The following is a 16,761-nucleotide window of genomic DNA, read 5'->3' as shown; positions in this document are numbered from 1 at the left end:
TAGAGCTGGAAGGGACCTTGGAGGTCTTCTAGTCTAGCCCCCAGCTCATGCAGGAGACCCTATACCATTTCAGACAGATGGTTGTCCAATCTCTTCTTAAAAGCCTCCAGTCATGGAGCACCTACAATGTCTGGTGGCAAGTTGTCCCACTGGTTAATTGTCCTCACTGTTAGGAACTTTCTCCTTAATTCTAGTTTGCTTTTCTCCTTGATTAATTTCCATCCATTGCTTCTTGTCCTGCCCTCTGGTCCTTTGGAAAATAATTTGACCCCCTCTTTTTTGTGGCAGCCCCTCCAATACTGGAATATGGCTATCATGTCCCCCCCTCGGTCCTTCTTTTCTTTAGACTAGCCAAACCCAATTCCTGCAAAGGATCTCCATATATTTTATTCTCCAGGCCTCTAATCTTCTTAGTTGTTCTTCTTCGCACTTTTTCCAAAGACACAACATTTCTTTTCCTTGTAATATGGTGACCCAAACTGGATGCCGTATTCCAGATGTGGCCTTAGTATATGCGCTAAGGCTGGGCAGCTTCAAAAATTAATTTTAAAAAATCCTTTAGAACCTTTGTCACTCTTTCTTTAGAGCAGCCATTTATTTATTTTTGGTAAGTTTCCATACAAGGCAGAAATCAACTCTCAAATCAATTATTATCTTCACCAGGTTCTGATTACAAGGAGTTAGATGTTCATCTTCGGAGAATGGAATCTGGATTTGGCTTCAGAATTCTTGGAGGAGATGAACCGGGGCAGCCAGTAAGTGGGTTCTTGACAACTTTATACGATTGGTGTCTGTTTTGTCAGGAATATATACTTGGACTAGCTTGATACCCATGCTTCACTATGAAACTGTGTGATCAGGCTTAGTTTTTGGGGAGGAAAATAAGAGGGGGAAATTCTGTCTCTGCCTACCAGCATCCATTGGTATTCATCTGGCTAGCATCTTGTCAGTGTGTGAGAGAGTTGTGGGCTTTTTGGAAACTGTAAGAGTATTTGCTGTGTGAGCAAAGAAGGAGACAGCAAGGAGCCTGGGCGTGGCTTAGCTCAACTGTTCTGTACTAAAGCGGCTTAGTGCTGTGAAACTGAAACTGAAACTGACACTCCTCTCCTCTGCTTGGAAATCTCTGCACTTGGAAGAGATTTCTTTTCAGGTGAGAGGGGTAGTAGAACTCCTTAGCATCAGAGCGTGTTAATAATAAGAATATAGGAAATATTAATGCTCTGATGGTCATTTTGAAAAAACCTTTCTTAGTGAGCCCCTAGAAGCCAAGAGGAACATACGTGCCAAATTTCAAGTTTGTAGATTTTACGGTTCTGGAGATTTTGTGATGATGCGTGAGGGGTATTTCGCTTTTATATATATATAGATTATGGCGGTAGCAAAGTGGCATCTTTTTTAACTTGTTCACATATTGAAAGAAGCAAGCCTCTCGAGGGATCACCATCTCCATCTACAAGCTGTCATTGCAAATCAGTCTGTACGATGTTACCGAGAGTGTATTGTCCGTCTTTTTACACGGCTCGTTGTTGTTTTTTCTCCTTCTTGGCATCGTTGAAAAGATTCTGATTTACAAGCTCTTGCAAATTGTCTTCAGGTAGTATAAAGCCCAGGTTTGGCAACCAAACAGCACAACTGCACTTCAACATTTTCAGAGAAAATGAACATTGTGCATTACTACACGGCTCTGGAAAAAAAATGATTGCTGGAGAAGTATAATAATGTTGGGATTTTGAGCTGTGTTTTACTGCTCTGCTCATCCTTCATTCTTGAAAACCGTCAGTCTATATCTTGAGACTCAATTGCATTCTGAAATTCATAAGGCCATGATTTGCAGTCGTCGTTCAACATTGCAGTGCCCAATCAAAATGGAAACATTTTCCATGTTGGTTCCATCAATTTTATTTCAATCATGGAGCAGGATAGAACTAATAACACAACAATTGCACTAAAACAGATGTAAAAGTAAACATTTGTTCTATGGTATTGTCAGCCCTCCAAGGTAGACCAAAGTAGGAACCCAAAGTTACATAAGCTAACATTCAAAAGGTAAAGGTTTCTATGTCCAGTCATGTCTGAGTCCAGAGGACAATGCTCACCTCCGTTTCTTGGCCGAGGGAGCCAGTGGTATCTGAAGACACTTCCGTGGTGTTGTGGTTTGCCGGCAGCCTATGCAGACAGCAGCAGAATTGGACAGTGGGGAAGAACGGGGCCCATTCTGGGAGTCTGGAGAGGACTCAGACAAGGGTCCTGCATCTGATGCAGAGATGGGGCCAGAACTATCTGGGAGTGGGGTGCTGCCTTCGAAGAGTCTGGCAGAAGCAAGGCAGAGGACCGAGGGGAGCCTGTTATCAGTGTGTGTATGCTCACCTTCTAGAGCTGCTAGAAGGCGAGAGCAGCTGAAACAAAAGGGGAGACTCGGGAGTAAGGCTGGGAGGTGATTGCCCCTCCCATAAGGTATAAAGGACAGGCAAAGGTGACGAAACCTTTGCAGGAAGCAAAGTCATTTGTTCGGTTCAGACTCATTCTTGAAGCTCTTTGTACTTCGGTTGGTTTTCTTTCTAGTTCATTTGATACTTCTGTTATTGGCACCACTTCACAAAAAAGAAAGTTGGGTGCTTATCTCGAGGGACTGTTTGAGATTCATTAACAGCTGGGAATGAAAACAATTCCCAGTGTTGCAATAAAATAAGACTTGTTTTTAAAATAAGTAAGTCTTGGTCAGAATAGGTGGCCATGTGGGCAGCATGGCTATATGCCAAAGAAACACTGTTAACTTCCCATCAAAATGGTAGCTATTAATCTACTCACTTTTGCATGATTTCAAACTGGGTGGCCAGGAGCTGAGGCAGGAATGAAAGCTCACTCTGTCACCGGGTGGGGGGGGGGGCTGGGTCTCAAACACAGAATGTCAGCTGGCAAGTTCAACATCTTTAACCACTGAGCCATTGCACCCCCTTAGGCTACCATTACAATCTTGCAAATCTGAATAAGCTTTTTCCATCCCTCCCGTTATCTTCGTTTGAACTAGGGAAGGTCTTGTCTGAGATGGATACTTGGTTATAGATCTGGTCAAGACTCGGATTACTTTTATCTGACCATTTCTTGGTTGTAACTTTTCCTCCTGTTCCTGAAAGTTTTTCCTCTTATCCATTACTGTGTCAGGCACTGGCAAAATCAGGAGATTCAAGCAATTCAAATGAATACAAAGATTGATTGCAAGTTTAATCTCTCTACAAGAATCTGGCCAACTAACGGTCAAGGAAAATGAGCGGGAGATAAGGAAGACATTCAAGATGGGTTGGACTTACTGGTAGATCTCTTGTGATCATGCAGGGTCTCATGACTTATAACATGTTTGACCCCTCCCTCGGGCTCAGCCTGATCATCTCCTACATACTGATATATATAGTTCCAAAAAGAAGGGGGACAGTTGAATAAGATTGTTTGGCACAGATGCTGCCCCACTCTCTGTTTACATTTTATATTCGCTATTCTCTGAGACATACCAAGCTCTTAGGTTCCTCTTTGTCCTGACAAAGAGTAAAAGAATGTCTTTCTTCTCTTTTTATGTTATAGGTTTTTTTTTCCAAGGGTGCACAGGATTCTTCAGCCTAGAAAAAAACCCATATGTTGACTCTTTTAAAATAATGGGGAATAGAATAGAATTCTTTATTGGCCAAGTGTGACTGGACACACAAGGAATTTGTCTTGGTGCAAATGCTCTCAGTGTGCATAAAAAGAAAAGATGCATTTGTCAAGAGTCAAGAATCATAAGGTATAACACTTAATAATAGTTATAGGGTACAATAAGCAATCAAGTCAAACTAGGAAACAGTCAGTATAAATCATAAGGATACAAGCAACAAGGTTACAATCATACAGTCATAAGTGGGAGGAGATGAATAGAATAGAATAGAATAGAATAGAATAGAATAGAATAGAATAGAATAGAATAGAATAGAATAGAATAGAATAGAATAGAATAGAATAGAATAGAATAGAATAGAATTCTTTATTGGCCAAGTGTGATTGGACACACAAGGAATTTGTCTTGGTGCAAATGCTCTCAGTGTACATAAAAAGAAAAGATACGTTCATCAAGAGTCAAGAATCATAAGGTACAACACTTAGTCATAGGGTACAGTAAGCAATCAAATCATACTAGGAAACAGTCAATATAAATCGTATGGATACAAGCGACAAAGTTATAGTCATACAGTCATAAGTGGGAGGGGATGGGTGATAAGGAGTGATGAGAAGATTAACAGTAATAGTAGTGCAGACTTTGTAAATAGCTGGACAGTGTTGAGGGAATTATTTGTAGAATTATTAGCAGAGTGATGGCGTTCAGTTAAAAACTGTCCTTGTGTCTAGTTGTTCGGGTGTACAGTGCTCTTTAGTGTCGTTTTGAGGATAGGAGTTGAAACAGTTTATGTCCAAGAGGTAAAGCCATTGCTTTATTTAGAGAATGCCTGAGGATGGGCTTCTCAGACCAAAGTCAGTTGTTTATCAAGGAATTTTGGTAGGGTGGTTAAAAAAAAATGTGCATATTTTCACTGGAATACTGGGCTCCTTTGGGCTGTCATTAAAGCTCTCAGAGGACAGTGCGAACCTATTTGCCTATGAAGTCATTTAATATTGTGCTCAGCGTCCAAGGAGCAGGACTAATGGTCTGCCTTCACCACCGACTGATTTATACACACATCTATGCTTCCCTTATGATATCTGTCAATGCTTCATCAGGTGAAGAATGACTCCATTGAAAAGCATTACTCATTTAGTTCACGGTCTCCGTTGAGCTGAATATTCAGTCAAAGGTAATTTTTTTTCACAAAAGCCGAAGTGCATGAAGCAAACGTTGGCTCTGCAATCACCCCAATAATTGCGCTGAAGCGTCTGGATGCTTGATTGTTTTCCTTGTAGTCCTTGACTTACGATCATCAATTTAGTGATCGTTTAAAGTTACAACAGCACTGGAAAGAAAGGGACTTAGGTCCATTTTTCACAGTTGCAACCATTGCAGCCTCCCCATAATTAAGTGATCCAAGTTCAGAATATTTGGCCGCTGCTTCGCATTTATGACGGTTGCAGTGTCATGGGATCCCCTTTTGTGACCTTCTGACGAGCAAGAATTTGACAGAGCAGAGGAGATAGTTAAGAGATCGATGATAGCATGGGCCAAATATTTTGGGCATAACATTGAGTTAGAGGAGCATGAAAAAATATAGAATATAAACTATAAGATAACAAAATCGGCAGCCTATAAAGAAAATCAATATAAAATGTTTACAAGGTTGGCTAAGATTTAACATAATTTAGATCCAAAATGTTGGAAATGCAGACAAAAACAAGGTACCTTCTATCACACATGGTGGTTATGCCCCAATGCGAAAAAAATACTGGAAGAAAATACAAAAATGGATACAGGATTTAATTGGAAATCAGATAGAATTCACCCTGGAATTATTCCTCCTAGGGGTAATTAAAGGTAAACATCACAAAAGGATAAAATATTTGATGCTACATATAACAACAGCAGCCAAAATAGCCTTTGCGCAATGTTGGAAGAAAGAACACATATCACCCAAAGGACTCGTAATCAAAAAAAATTTCAACTGTGCAGAAATGGATAGGATGACTATAGAATTAAAAGGAAAAGAGGATTCTGAATTCTATGCAAAGTCAATGGGGAAGCCAGATTCACTTAACAACCGGGTTACTAACTCATCAACTGCGGTATTCGCTTATCAACCGAGGCAAGAAAGGTCGTAAAATGGGGGAGAAACTCACTTAATGACTGTCTTGCTTAGCAACATAAATGTTGGGCTCAATTGTGCTTGTAAGTTGAGGACTATGTGTATAAATAAACCATCAGAGATCAAGAGCCTGGCAGAGAATTTCGACAATGCTTCATGCCCAACACCTTCTAATCAAGGTGATTTCCAAACATAACAGGAATCCTTCTGAAATAACCAATCACTCCATCAGTCTTCATGATCTGCGATGTTTATCATTGATTAGGGACTTCTTTCCTCTTCTTGCAAGAAGTCTCCTCCTCTGAAGAGTAATGCAGCAGTTTGAAAGTTAAATTACATTCCAACTCTTATCTTTAAAAGATTGTAACTAATCTACCAGAGTTTTTACCCACAAATATATTTAATTGGAGAACGTGATTGATAACACCCAGCCTGTGAATGGGCTCAATTGGAGAATCTGATTTATGACACACCCGGGGGAAGGGGCGAAACAGGGTCACAGGTGACTGTAAATGACGTAGGCCAGAGTGGGCTTCATACAGGGCAGTGCCAGTATGTCATCTCTAATAAATCCTTTGAAGTTTTTTGAAGTTTGGCTCGAGAATCATGATTTAATTAGAGCTATTGCTGGAATTCTGACAAGTACTTTGTTGTGAGAAAGAACCAAAGTAACTTTCCTGTTACGTGGGGTCCTTGTTGCTCTCTGAGTTTGGTTGTTTTCTAACAGACTTTTCATTACCAAACTAGGTAATATCAACAATGCTAACATGCAGATCGGTAGCACCCATGATTTTACCTAGTTGGGTGATAAAATATCAAGCTTAGAGTGCACCAAGGATTCCCCAGTCCTCCTCTTCTTCTTCCTTCGTCCATTCTCTTCCTCCTCCTCCATTCCACAAACCCCACTTCCTTCTAGTACTGATGACATTACCTAGTGGGGTCATGAAATGTTTGCAAGAATCAACTCGGAGAGTACCAAGGACCCCATAGTCGTCTCGTCCCCCTCCTCCTCCTCTTCTCCACAAACTCCACGCCCTTCTAGCACTGATGACATTATCTAGTTGGGTCATGAAACATTTTCAAAACTCAACCTCATAGAGTACCAAGGATCCCTCAGTCATCTTCATCCTCCTCTCCACAAACCCCACTCTCTACTAGCACTGATGACATGACCTAGTTGGGTCATGAAACATCTGCAAGAATCAACTTCAGAGAGTACCAAAGACCCTTCAGTCCTCCTCCTCCTTCTCCTCCTCCTCCACCTCCCCACAAACCCTCTTCCCTTCTAATACTGGTGACATTACCCTTGTTGGGTCATGAAACGTTTGCAAAATCAAGCTCAGAGAGTGTCAAGGACCCCACAGTCTTCCTCCTCCTCTTCTTCCTCCTCCTCCTCCTCCTCCCCCAAACCCCACTCCCTTCTAGCACTGATGACATTGACTAGTTGGGTCAATGGAACGTCTGCAAGAAAACCACAGCAAGCTCAGAGAGCACCAAGGACCTCACAGTTCAATTCCGAGCTAAAAATATTCTCTTTTCGCGTTCATAACATTGCTTCATTTATTTCATCGTATTATACACAATCGTGTATAACACGATAATCGTGTTGAGGTCCTTAGATTCCCAGCTCCCAGATTGCAATAGTCCATTATCAACTTTCCCAACCCCTCCTCCCCCAACTATCTGGAGCAGGGAAACCAGTCAAAAACCAGGTTCTAAAATTAAATGAGATGTCAGAAGATAACAACACAATTCACAGAGAACATTTATTTCTCATCTGCGGGAAGCAGAAACTTCTTTAATGGCCCAAGTGTCTAATCAACGTTTTACAACATAAAATGTATTATCAGATTAAAATCGAGAGGAGCAAACCCTACAGGAACAGGCAGTTGCAATTATCTTGTCACAGAGCCTTCAGGAGTTCACACACCACAACCACAGTTTCTGCTAAAACAAGACTTCTGAAGGAAGCAATTTCTCCAGCTAGGGCACGGGCCAAAGGTTACCGGTACCAAATAAATCTTTTTTTAAAAAAACCGAAATAGTTTTGTCCTGCAAAACTCTGATTTTTCCCGGTGTCCTATATCCTTACAGACTGAATTGCATGAGAGTTTATATTTTTGAATTTTAATTCCGACCTTTAAAAAGGATTTTTTGGGGTGCTGTAATTGTTGCACATGTAGCTTGATATTCGTGCTTCGCTACGAAACTATGTGATCGGGCTTAGTTTTGGGGGAGGACAATAAGGGGAGGAATTCTGTCTCTGCCTACCAGCATCCATAAGTATTCATCTGGCTAGCATCCTGTCAGTGTGTGAGAGAATTGTGGGCTTTTTGGAAACTGTAAGAGTATTTGCTGTGTGAGCAAGAAGGAGACAGCAAGGAGCCTGGGCGTGGCTTAGCTCAAGTGTTCTGTACTAAAGTTGCTTGGTGCTGCTGAAACTGGAACTGAAACTCCTCTCCTCTGCTTGTGTTTTGCCTTTGGAAGAGATTTCTTTTCAGGTGGGGAGGGGGAGTAGAACTCCTTAGCATCAGAGCATGTTAATAATAAGAATATAGGAAATACTCTAAATGCTCTGATGGTCATTTTGAAAAATCCTTCCTTAGAAGCCAAGAAGAACATATGGACTAAATTTCAAGTTTGTAGGCTTTACGGTTCAGGAGATCTTGTGATGATGAATGCATGGTATTTCGCTTTTATATATATAGATTGCTATTTGGATTATGAATCCCAGTGCTATTTAAGAAAAATTGTACTTTAATTCCTTCAGAAACCTTGAGTTATAGTGATTACAGGTAGTCCTCAACTTACAACAGTTCATTTAGTGACCGTTCAAAGTTACAACGGCACTGAAAAGAGTGACTTAGGGTCATTTTTCAAACTTACGACCATCACAGCCTCCCCCGTGATCACGTGATTAGAATTCAGACGCTTGGCAACTGACTCATAGCTATGATGGTCACAGTGTTTCCAGGGAGTCACGTGATCCCCTTTTGTGACCTTCCAACAGGCAAAGTCCACAGGGAAGCCAGATTCACTTAACGACCGTGTTCCTAACTTAACAAGTGGCAATGATTTACTTAACAGCTGCAGTAAGGGAAAGTCTTAAAACGGGGAAAAACTCACTGGTTGTTCTGACCCAAACCCTTGTCCAATAAAACAAACACGAACCAAAGGGAACAGAAACCTTTTAATGAGTCTTACAAATCCCCAGTTAAAAGGCTGCTGCAAACTAATTAACCTTGATAAGCATAAGCCTCGCCAAAACTGTGCTAGTCTGCCAAGAATAACAGATAAGAAATATTTCACAACACAAGAGTCTTCAAATACCAATTTAAGATACTGCAATGTCCACAAGGCTGAGTTTCAAAAGATCTTTGCTTCCTGCAAAGAATGTTCGCTTCACAGCTGGCTTTTATCTTCTTGAAGCCTTACTTTGCAGCCTTACTCCCGAGTCTGAGTCACCCGTGCTACTGCAGCTGCTCTTTCCTGTGAGCAGCCCTGCGCGCACGCACACTTGGCACAGGCTCTTGGGGAACCTCCTCATTGCTGCTGCCAGCCCCCACAATCTCTGAAGGCAGCAGTCCACTCCCTGATGGTCCTGGTCCCTCATCTGAGTCCTTGCTTTTCTCAGCCATCTGCACCTGCTGCCGGCTAACTACAACACTGGTTAAGAAATATTTCTCTTAGCAAAATAAATGTTGGGCTCAATTGCAGTCGTAACCTGAGGACTACTTGTGTTAGGGAAGATTCTCTTTGTGTTCTATGAAGGATGACTCCTGAATCCTATTGCAAAACTACACGCACACACACACACACACACACACATACAAAATCTGGATTGGACAAGAGGAAAATTCTAGTACTCGTTGCAGAATTCTGCAAATTTGTTTGGCTGGATTCGTATTTCCATTTCTCACATCCCTTGTTTGTTCGGACTCAGATTCTGATCGGGGCCGTCATCGCGATGGGCTCGGCGGACAGAGATGGGCGCCTGCATCCTGGCGACGAATTGGTTTACGTGGACGGCATCCCCGTGGCTGGCAAAACTCACCGCTACGTTATCGATCTCATGCATAATGCAGCTCGGAATGGGCAGGTGAACCTCACAGTGAGAAGAAAGTTGCCCCCTTCAGGTGAGTTGACGGTTTGCAGGGAGGACATTTTTTAATGAGTTCGAAACCGGTACAAGAACGTACTTGAAGTTTTGACTTTCCTTTAGAACAGGGGTCTCCAAACTTGGCAACTTTAAGACTTGTGGACTTCGGTTCTTCCGGTTTGAGCCTCTTCGGCGACAGACCGAAACCGCGTCTCTGTGTGGTTTCGATCCGTGCTCGCTGCTGGAGCACCCCGAGCCGGCTGGTTTCGGGGCTAAGCCACCCCGTAGAGGTGGTGAAGAAGGGGGAGACTGCCTGCAGGGTTGAGGAGAGCCACATCTCTCCTCCCCAGCTGGCCATTACTCCCTTTCCCGAAGGCGGTTGTAGTGGTGGTCAGAAATGGCCACCACAAAGAAGAACTCGACCGGAAAAGAATGTGCAGGAGGAAGATAAGAAGAGAAAGTTTTGGTTGACCGGGTCAAACATCAAAAACAACAAATAAGGTACCCTGGAATTGAAACTATTAAAAAAAACAATAACATTGTTCCCTAAGATTTTTAAGCTGCGAAGGAGAGAGAAAAGGGAAAAGATTTGGTTTTTTTTTCTCCTTTTCCTATACTGACAGCTAAGAGACTTAAGCAAGAAATTGGGGAAAAAATCCACTTTGACATTAATAGGCATTTAATGCTGAATATAAAAAGTCAAAGGGATAATAAAGATTTCTGGATAATTAAAAGCTTTTGAAAACAGGAAAGGAGAGAAAAAGAATAAAAGGGCAGGATCTGGAAGGGAGGAGACTGCCTGGAATTAAAAAGAACTTACAGCAAAATCTCAACAAGACTTCCAAAAGATACATCTTAACTGAAACATCGCAACAAAATAGTAAAATCCCAGGAAGAGAAAGTGGAAAAAGAAATAAGAAGAAACAGCTTGGGACTATTTGGATTACTTGGTGATCTCTGGATTCTTGGTTATTGTATTTGAATGACTAAAATCAATCGGGTGGTTGTTTAAAACTGTTTAAAATGGCTCCACTTTTAGAAGAACTGAGAATGGAACTTAAAAAGTACAAAGAAGATGCACAAGAAGGGAGTGGTTCTTTTGGCTTCGTATTTCAGTTCTTAGAAATGGAGATTTGGAACTATGAGAAACAACAAGAAATGCCTGCAGAACAAGAAGATTGCGACAAAGAAGAAGCCATCTTTAATGAACAAGTAATCTTAGGTGGGGGGAAAAAAGGAAAGGGGGGAAAGAGAATGGAAAGTTTAAGATTGGGAAAAACAACCCCAAAAAAGAATAGAGTGAAAAATAAGTATAAAATCAGAAAGCAACAGAAGAGGGAAATGCAGAAGAGAGAATTAGAAGTAGAGAGACAAGGGGGTAAAAAGGGGAGGGAGAAGATGAGAGGGAAGAAAGAAAGGAAAAGAAGTTATAAAGGACAGAAACAAAATATAGATAAACAAGGCCTATTTAGAGACAATGGGTGAAAATCTAATGGAAAAAGGGATTCTGCAAAGGTACATAAGATAGTATTGTTATATTAGAAATAGAAATAATTTCAGAAAATATGAAACAATGTATGATTAAAATGTTTGATAAAATAGCTATCGTAACTTAGTGGAATGTTTGTCAATAAATAAATGTAACAAAATGAATGATTTACAAAACATGTGAAAAGAAAAAAGGGAAAAATTAATTATGGAGATTATATGTGTCTTTAAGGAAGTATGATATTTAATTGAAAAGAAATGTTAAAGATGTTAAGATTTTAATGATTATTAATGATAGAACTGAATTGGAATGGAATCAGGGTTTATAATTACATATATTTATAATCTTTTTTTAAAAAAAGAATATAGTGTGTATTATAAGAATGTACCAAGCAGAATTCAATTGGAAGTTATGTATTATGTATTATATTGAAGGTCATAACCTTAAGGTATATATTGAAGTTTAAATAAGAGTTGAATGGATATAATTAAAAGATATAAAGGTGTCATACTCCAATTAGTAACTACAGGAGAAAATTTGTTTAATGAGAAAAGATAATATGAAATTGAAACAGAACAGACAAAAGTATAAATATAATGATTTGAATTGAGATGAGATAATCAAAATAAAATTGAGAAAATTAAAAGAGGGGAAAAACTATATAGAAAATGTAGAATAGTATAAGATATGGAATAGAACACAAAAATGAGCATGAAATTGAGTTTGTGTCTGTATAAAGAAGTTCAAGCCGGGACCATGCTATTTTCAAAAAAGATGTTTTACTTGTATTTTGTATGTGTGAAAACCCAAATAAAACTTTATTCAAAAAAAAAAAAAAGACTTGTGGACTTCAACTCCCAAAATTCTCTTCTCTTAAAGTTGCCAAGTTTGGGGACCCCTACTTTAGAGTTATTGGTTGGCCTTGGTGGGTTTCCACTTTCGTTGTTCTGTGTTACCACTACAATCTTGGCTGGTGTGTTGAGATCCTTCCCACATCTGATCTTTCAACCTGTCTTTCCAAGTAGGATCACTCCGTTGTGAAGGCATGCAGAATATTATCGTATTATTTATTTGTTGCTGTGGTTGTTGTTCTTGATTTTTTTTTAATTAGTTTACCAATGTATAAAATACAAAGGAAAAAAAAAGTAGTGGAAAAACTAAGAAAAGGGGGAGGGAAAAGAAAAGAGATAGAGTGTAAAGAGAGAAAAAGAAAGAAAAAGGCACTGACATCCTACTTTCTTTAGCACAGTAGAAGATAATAACATCACAACCACAACTTTGAAATCCTCCTTTTCTTAATTTTCCACTACTTTTTTTTCTTTGCATTTTATACTTTGATAAACTAATAAAAAAGCAAGAAGAAATTAATAATAATAGTAATAACAATAAATTATATATAATAATATAATAATATTATTAATATAATAATAATATGGATAGTGGATGTGGCAGTACCTGGAGACAGCAGAAGAGAAGAGAAAGAACTTGAGAATATAACATAATACAAACACCTACAAATAGAAATAGAACGACTATGGCAAAGGCAAGCAAGGGTAGTGGCCAATAGTAATAGGCGCCTTGGGAGCAGTCCCAGAACAACTGGAACACTGCTTGAACACCATCGGCATTGACAAATTTGCCCTCAGTCAATTGCAGAAGGCAGCTTCACTTGGAACAGCTTCCATCCTGCGGCAATATCTGTAACACTATCAAACATCCAGATTTGCCTATCCCAGGTCCTTGGTAAAGACTCGATAGGTAGAGAAAAATGCTAAACCCAGTCTGAACATCTGGCTGACTGTGCGAACAACAGCAACAGCAACAGCAACAATAACAATAACAATAACAATAACATGATAAGATAAATACCAATGGAAATAATCAAAATCACAAAAAAGCAAAAGTTAGAATATTTCGGACATGTGATGCGACACCCAGAAAAATATGGTATACTTCACTTAATCCTCTCCTAGGGAAAGATTGAAGGCAAGTGAGGTCCAAGTAGAAGAAGAACATCCTGGCTTCAAAATCTAAGGGAATGGATTGGACAAAACTCAGCAGCCCTTTTTCATGCGGCTGATTGCCAACATGATCTCCACCATCCGATGATGTGAAAAAAAGGAGGAGGAGGAGGAGGAGGAGGAGGAGGAGGAGGAGGAGGAGGAGGAGGAGGAGGAAGAAGAAGAAGAAGAAGAAGAAGAAGAAGAAGAAGAAGAAGAAGAAGAAGAAGAAGAAGAAGAAGAAGAAGAAGAAGAAGAAGAAGAAGAAGAAGAAGAAGAAGAAGAAGAAGAAGAAGAAGAAGAAGAAGAAGAAGACTGAAATGGTGTGGGGTTTCCTGCCTAAGCAGGGGGTTGGACTAGAAGACCTCCAAGGTCCCTTCCAACTCTATTGTTCTATTCTAAAGGTGTTTGCAACAGAAGGAGGTGTGCAGTGATGACTATATTAAAAAGTCACCAGGTCTCCAGTGCCTTAAAGATTAACGCACGAATTCTTTCAGCAGCCTTAACGGATTGCCTCCATTGCACATTTGTTTTTGCCGCAACCAGGGAACACAGTTTTCCTTTTGGGCATTATTACATCAGCCAATTTTATTTGCAACGCCTTAGCTAATGGGGCCTAAAAATGGAATTTGCCTTTTTCACAGCTGTCTTGCGGTGACAGAAAGTTTCCATGTACAATCTATCGTCTTCTTTCCACCACCACCCCCCTCCCAATAATTCCTAATGTGGAATTTGTCTTTTTTTGTTGTTGTTGTTCAAAGGTTGATACTTTTCTTGAACTGGGCCGCATAACCACAGGAATTTATTTTCTAAGCAGTCAAACTAGGGAAATGTCCTCAGCATCAAGTTTGATTTTGATAAGGAAAAACATTGGGTACAAACATTTGTCCCTTGATAGTTGTTTGCACTGAATTGTGTTTCCTGTGGCCGTGGCCATTCCTTCCGTTTAGAAAGATCTATTTCCATCACAGTAGCAACTATGAATCTCTCAGTCTTGCCCCTCACACTTAATGACAACTCTTTGATGTCCTTGATAACGAGGTTGGTACATCAAAAAGCTTTGAGAATCTCACTTTTAGCCAGGGTCTTTGGTGGCCTCTGAGTTTGGTTAGTTTTCCTGAAGATGTTTCATACCCAAACTAGGTAACATCATCAGTCACTGATGCATCATTCATGATGTTACTTAGTTTGGATACTAAATTGTCTGCAAGCACCAAGCTCAAAGAGAACCAAAGAACCCACAGTCTTCCTCCTCCTCCTCCTCCTCTTCCTCTTCCTCTTCCTCCTCCTCCTCCTCCTCCTCCTCCTCCTCCTCCTCCTCCTCCTCCTCCTCCTCCTCCTCCTCCTCCTCCTCCTCACAAACCTCCCTCCTTTGTAGCACTGATTAAGTTACCTAGTTGGGTAATGAAATGTCCACAAGAAAACAAGCAAGTTCAGAGAGCACCAAGGACCCTCATGTCAACCCTGAGCTACAAATTTTCACCTTTATTGATTCTTCCATCGGTAGAGAATCTCCACTTAGTCTTGCTGTCTATTTCTTCACTCTCCATTCTGTAAAAAAAACAAAAAAAAAAAACCTTCCTGTATTTTCATGAAGAAGTTTTGAGGAAAAGGTGCCATTAAGATGTTCAATAAATTCATCTGAAAATTGCAAGATCTGAAGGTTCTTTACTACAGTGGAAGAGCATGTGAATAAATCATGTTTTGAGAACTGCTATTCAATCAGGAACAACCAATGGCTGATACAGAGATTTTTGCATTTTTTTTCTTAATCTATCATCTAGGCCTGGTGATTTATTAACTTTTCATTTACCAGTAAGACCGGAGTTTCAGCTCTTGTTTCTGAAATTTACTGTATGACATAATTTGACATGATTTAAACACAGTGCCACATTCTGCAGCTTCTTAGAATTTAATTCCACTGATTGAACATGGATTAAAATAAAAATCTAATCTAATACAAATACAGAACTATTCACTATTGCCCTCAAAAGTACTTCTGTTATTATTTCGCTTTGTTCCTATGCAATTCTTACTGGAATTAAGATATCAGGGTTCTTGTAACATTCATTTATAAAAAATTTGCTATCCTTTTTTTTTGAATGAATCATTTATATTCTCATTAGGATAAAATCAACAGCATGCTACTGTCATTAGTTTATTTCATTCTTTTTTTTTCAGGCTGGTGTCGATTGTTGTCATTCAATATTAAAAATATTAAAAAAACCAGGAAACTGGTTCCAGTTAAAATAATTTAAAATTAATTAAATTAAATGAATCAATCTAAACATGATGAACGATGCAATAAACATACTTGCCTGCTAGAAGTCCTTTTGTGTTGTTTCTCCCTAAGTGAGTATAGAAATGCAGCTTCTGCTAATTAAATTAGTTTCAATTAATTTGTTCCCTTGTTTTCAATTAAATATTACTAATTTTAGCTGGATCAAGGCCATTTAACTCCCTCCAGTTTTTCTGAAAATGCAAAAGCAGGGAAGGGGGGAAAAAACCTTTCCTGTATATGTACATTTCCTGAAATTAAACAATGACCAAATAAGGAAACTAGGTATATTTAGGCGAAGGAGCAGGTGACATGATAGCCATCTTCAAAACTTGAAGGGCTATCACAGAGAATAGGGGGGCACTCTGTTCGCTCCCTGAGGCCAGAACAAGAACCATTAGTTCAAGGGTATCAAACTAGATTTCATTGAGGGCTGCATCAAGATTGTATTTGACCTGGGGGGGGCATGGCCTGCTCGATGTGACTCATGTCAGGGGCACCTGTGGTGTCCAAGTGCTAAGACAGTATTTCCCACAGACCCTCCCTCACTCTTGTTATAATCTCCTTCCTTCTTTCCCTCCCTCCTTTCTTCCCTTGGACAGAAATGTCTTTCCTTCCTTCCTTCCTTCCTTCCTTTCTTCCTTCCCTCCTTCCCTCTCTCCCTCCTTCCCTCTTCATTCTCCTTTCTTCTTCCTTCCCTCTTTCCCTTCTTTTTCCTTCCTTGCTCTCTTCCCATCTTTCCTTCTTTTTCTTTCTCTTTCCTCTTTCCCTTTCTCCTTTCCTGCCCCTTCTTGCATGCTGAAATGAAAAAAGGGGAAACATTTCTCATTTTGTTTTGTTTTTAGTTTGTGTTGATAGCCCTCTGCCAGCGAAAATGGAGCCCCCCCCCCCACCCCTCAAGCTCTGTTTTTCTCCGGCAGAGGCACCGCGAGCCAGTCCTTTGCTGTTTCCAGGCTGGCCAGATCTAAGCACCCCACAGGCGGGATCCGGTCCGCAGGCCTTGACTTTGACACCTTTGCATTAGATGGAAACTCCTCTGAGAGAGATCCAACTTCGAAATAAGGAGAAATTTTTGGACAGTGAGAATAATTAATCGGTGGGACAGCTTGCCCCTCAGAGTTATGGGGGCTTCGTCACTG

The 16,761-nt window shown here is 40.1% G+C and overlaps 1 protein-coding gene across 12 annotated transcripts in view; it reads left to right on the top strand.

Moving 5' to 3' along the window:
* Positions 1-16,761, top strand: part of MAGI2 (membrane associated guanylate kinase, WW and PDZ domain containing 2) — a 585,270-nt gene that overhangs the window by 515,254 nt on the left and 53,255 nt on the right. For all 12 annotated transcript variants that reach the window (XM_087967823.1, XM_087967826.1, XM_087967821.1 and 9 more), the window contains 2 exons: positions 664-755; positions 9,700-9,892. In XM_087967823.1, the coding sequence (XP_087823949.1) occupies positions 664-755; positions 9,700-9,892 (285 nt within the window). The remainder of the gene's footprint in view (positions 1-663; positions 756-9,699; positions 9,893-16,761) is intronic.

Source organism: Notechis scutatus, chromosome 6, assembly GCF_049901735.1.
Source record: "Notechis scutatus isolate UNSWTSFEM ecotype Mainland chromosome 6, rNotScu1.2, whole genome shotgun sequence".
NCBI lineage: Eukaryota > Metazoa > Chordata > Lepidosauria > Squamata > Elapidae > Notechis > Notechis scutatus.
The sequence above is the reverse complement of the archived record's forward strand: the minus strand, read 5'-3'. Positions and strand labels throughout refer to the sequence as shown.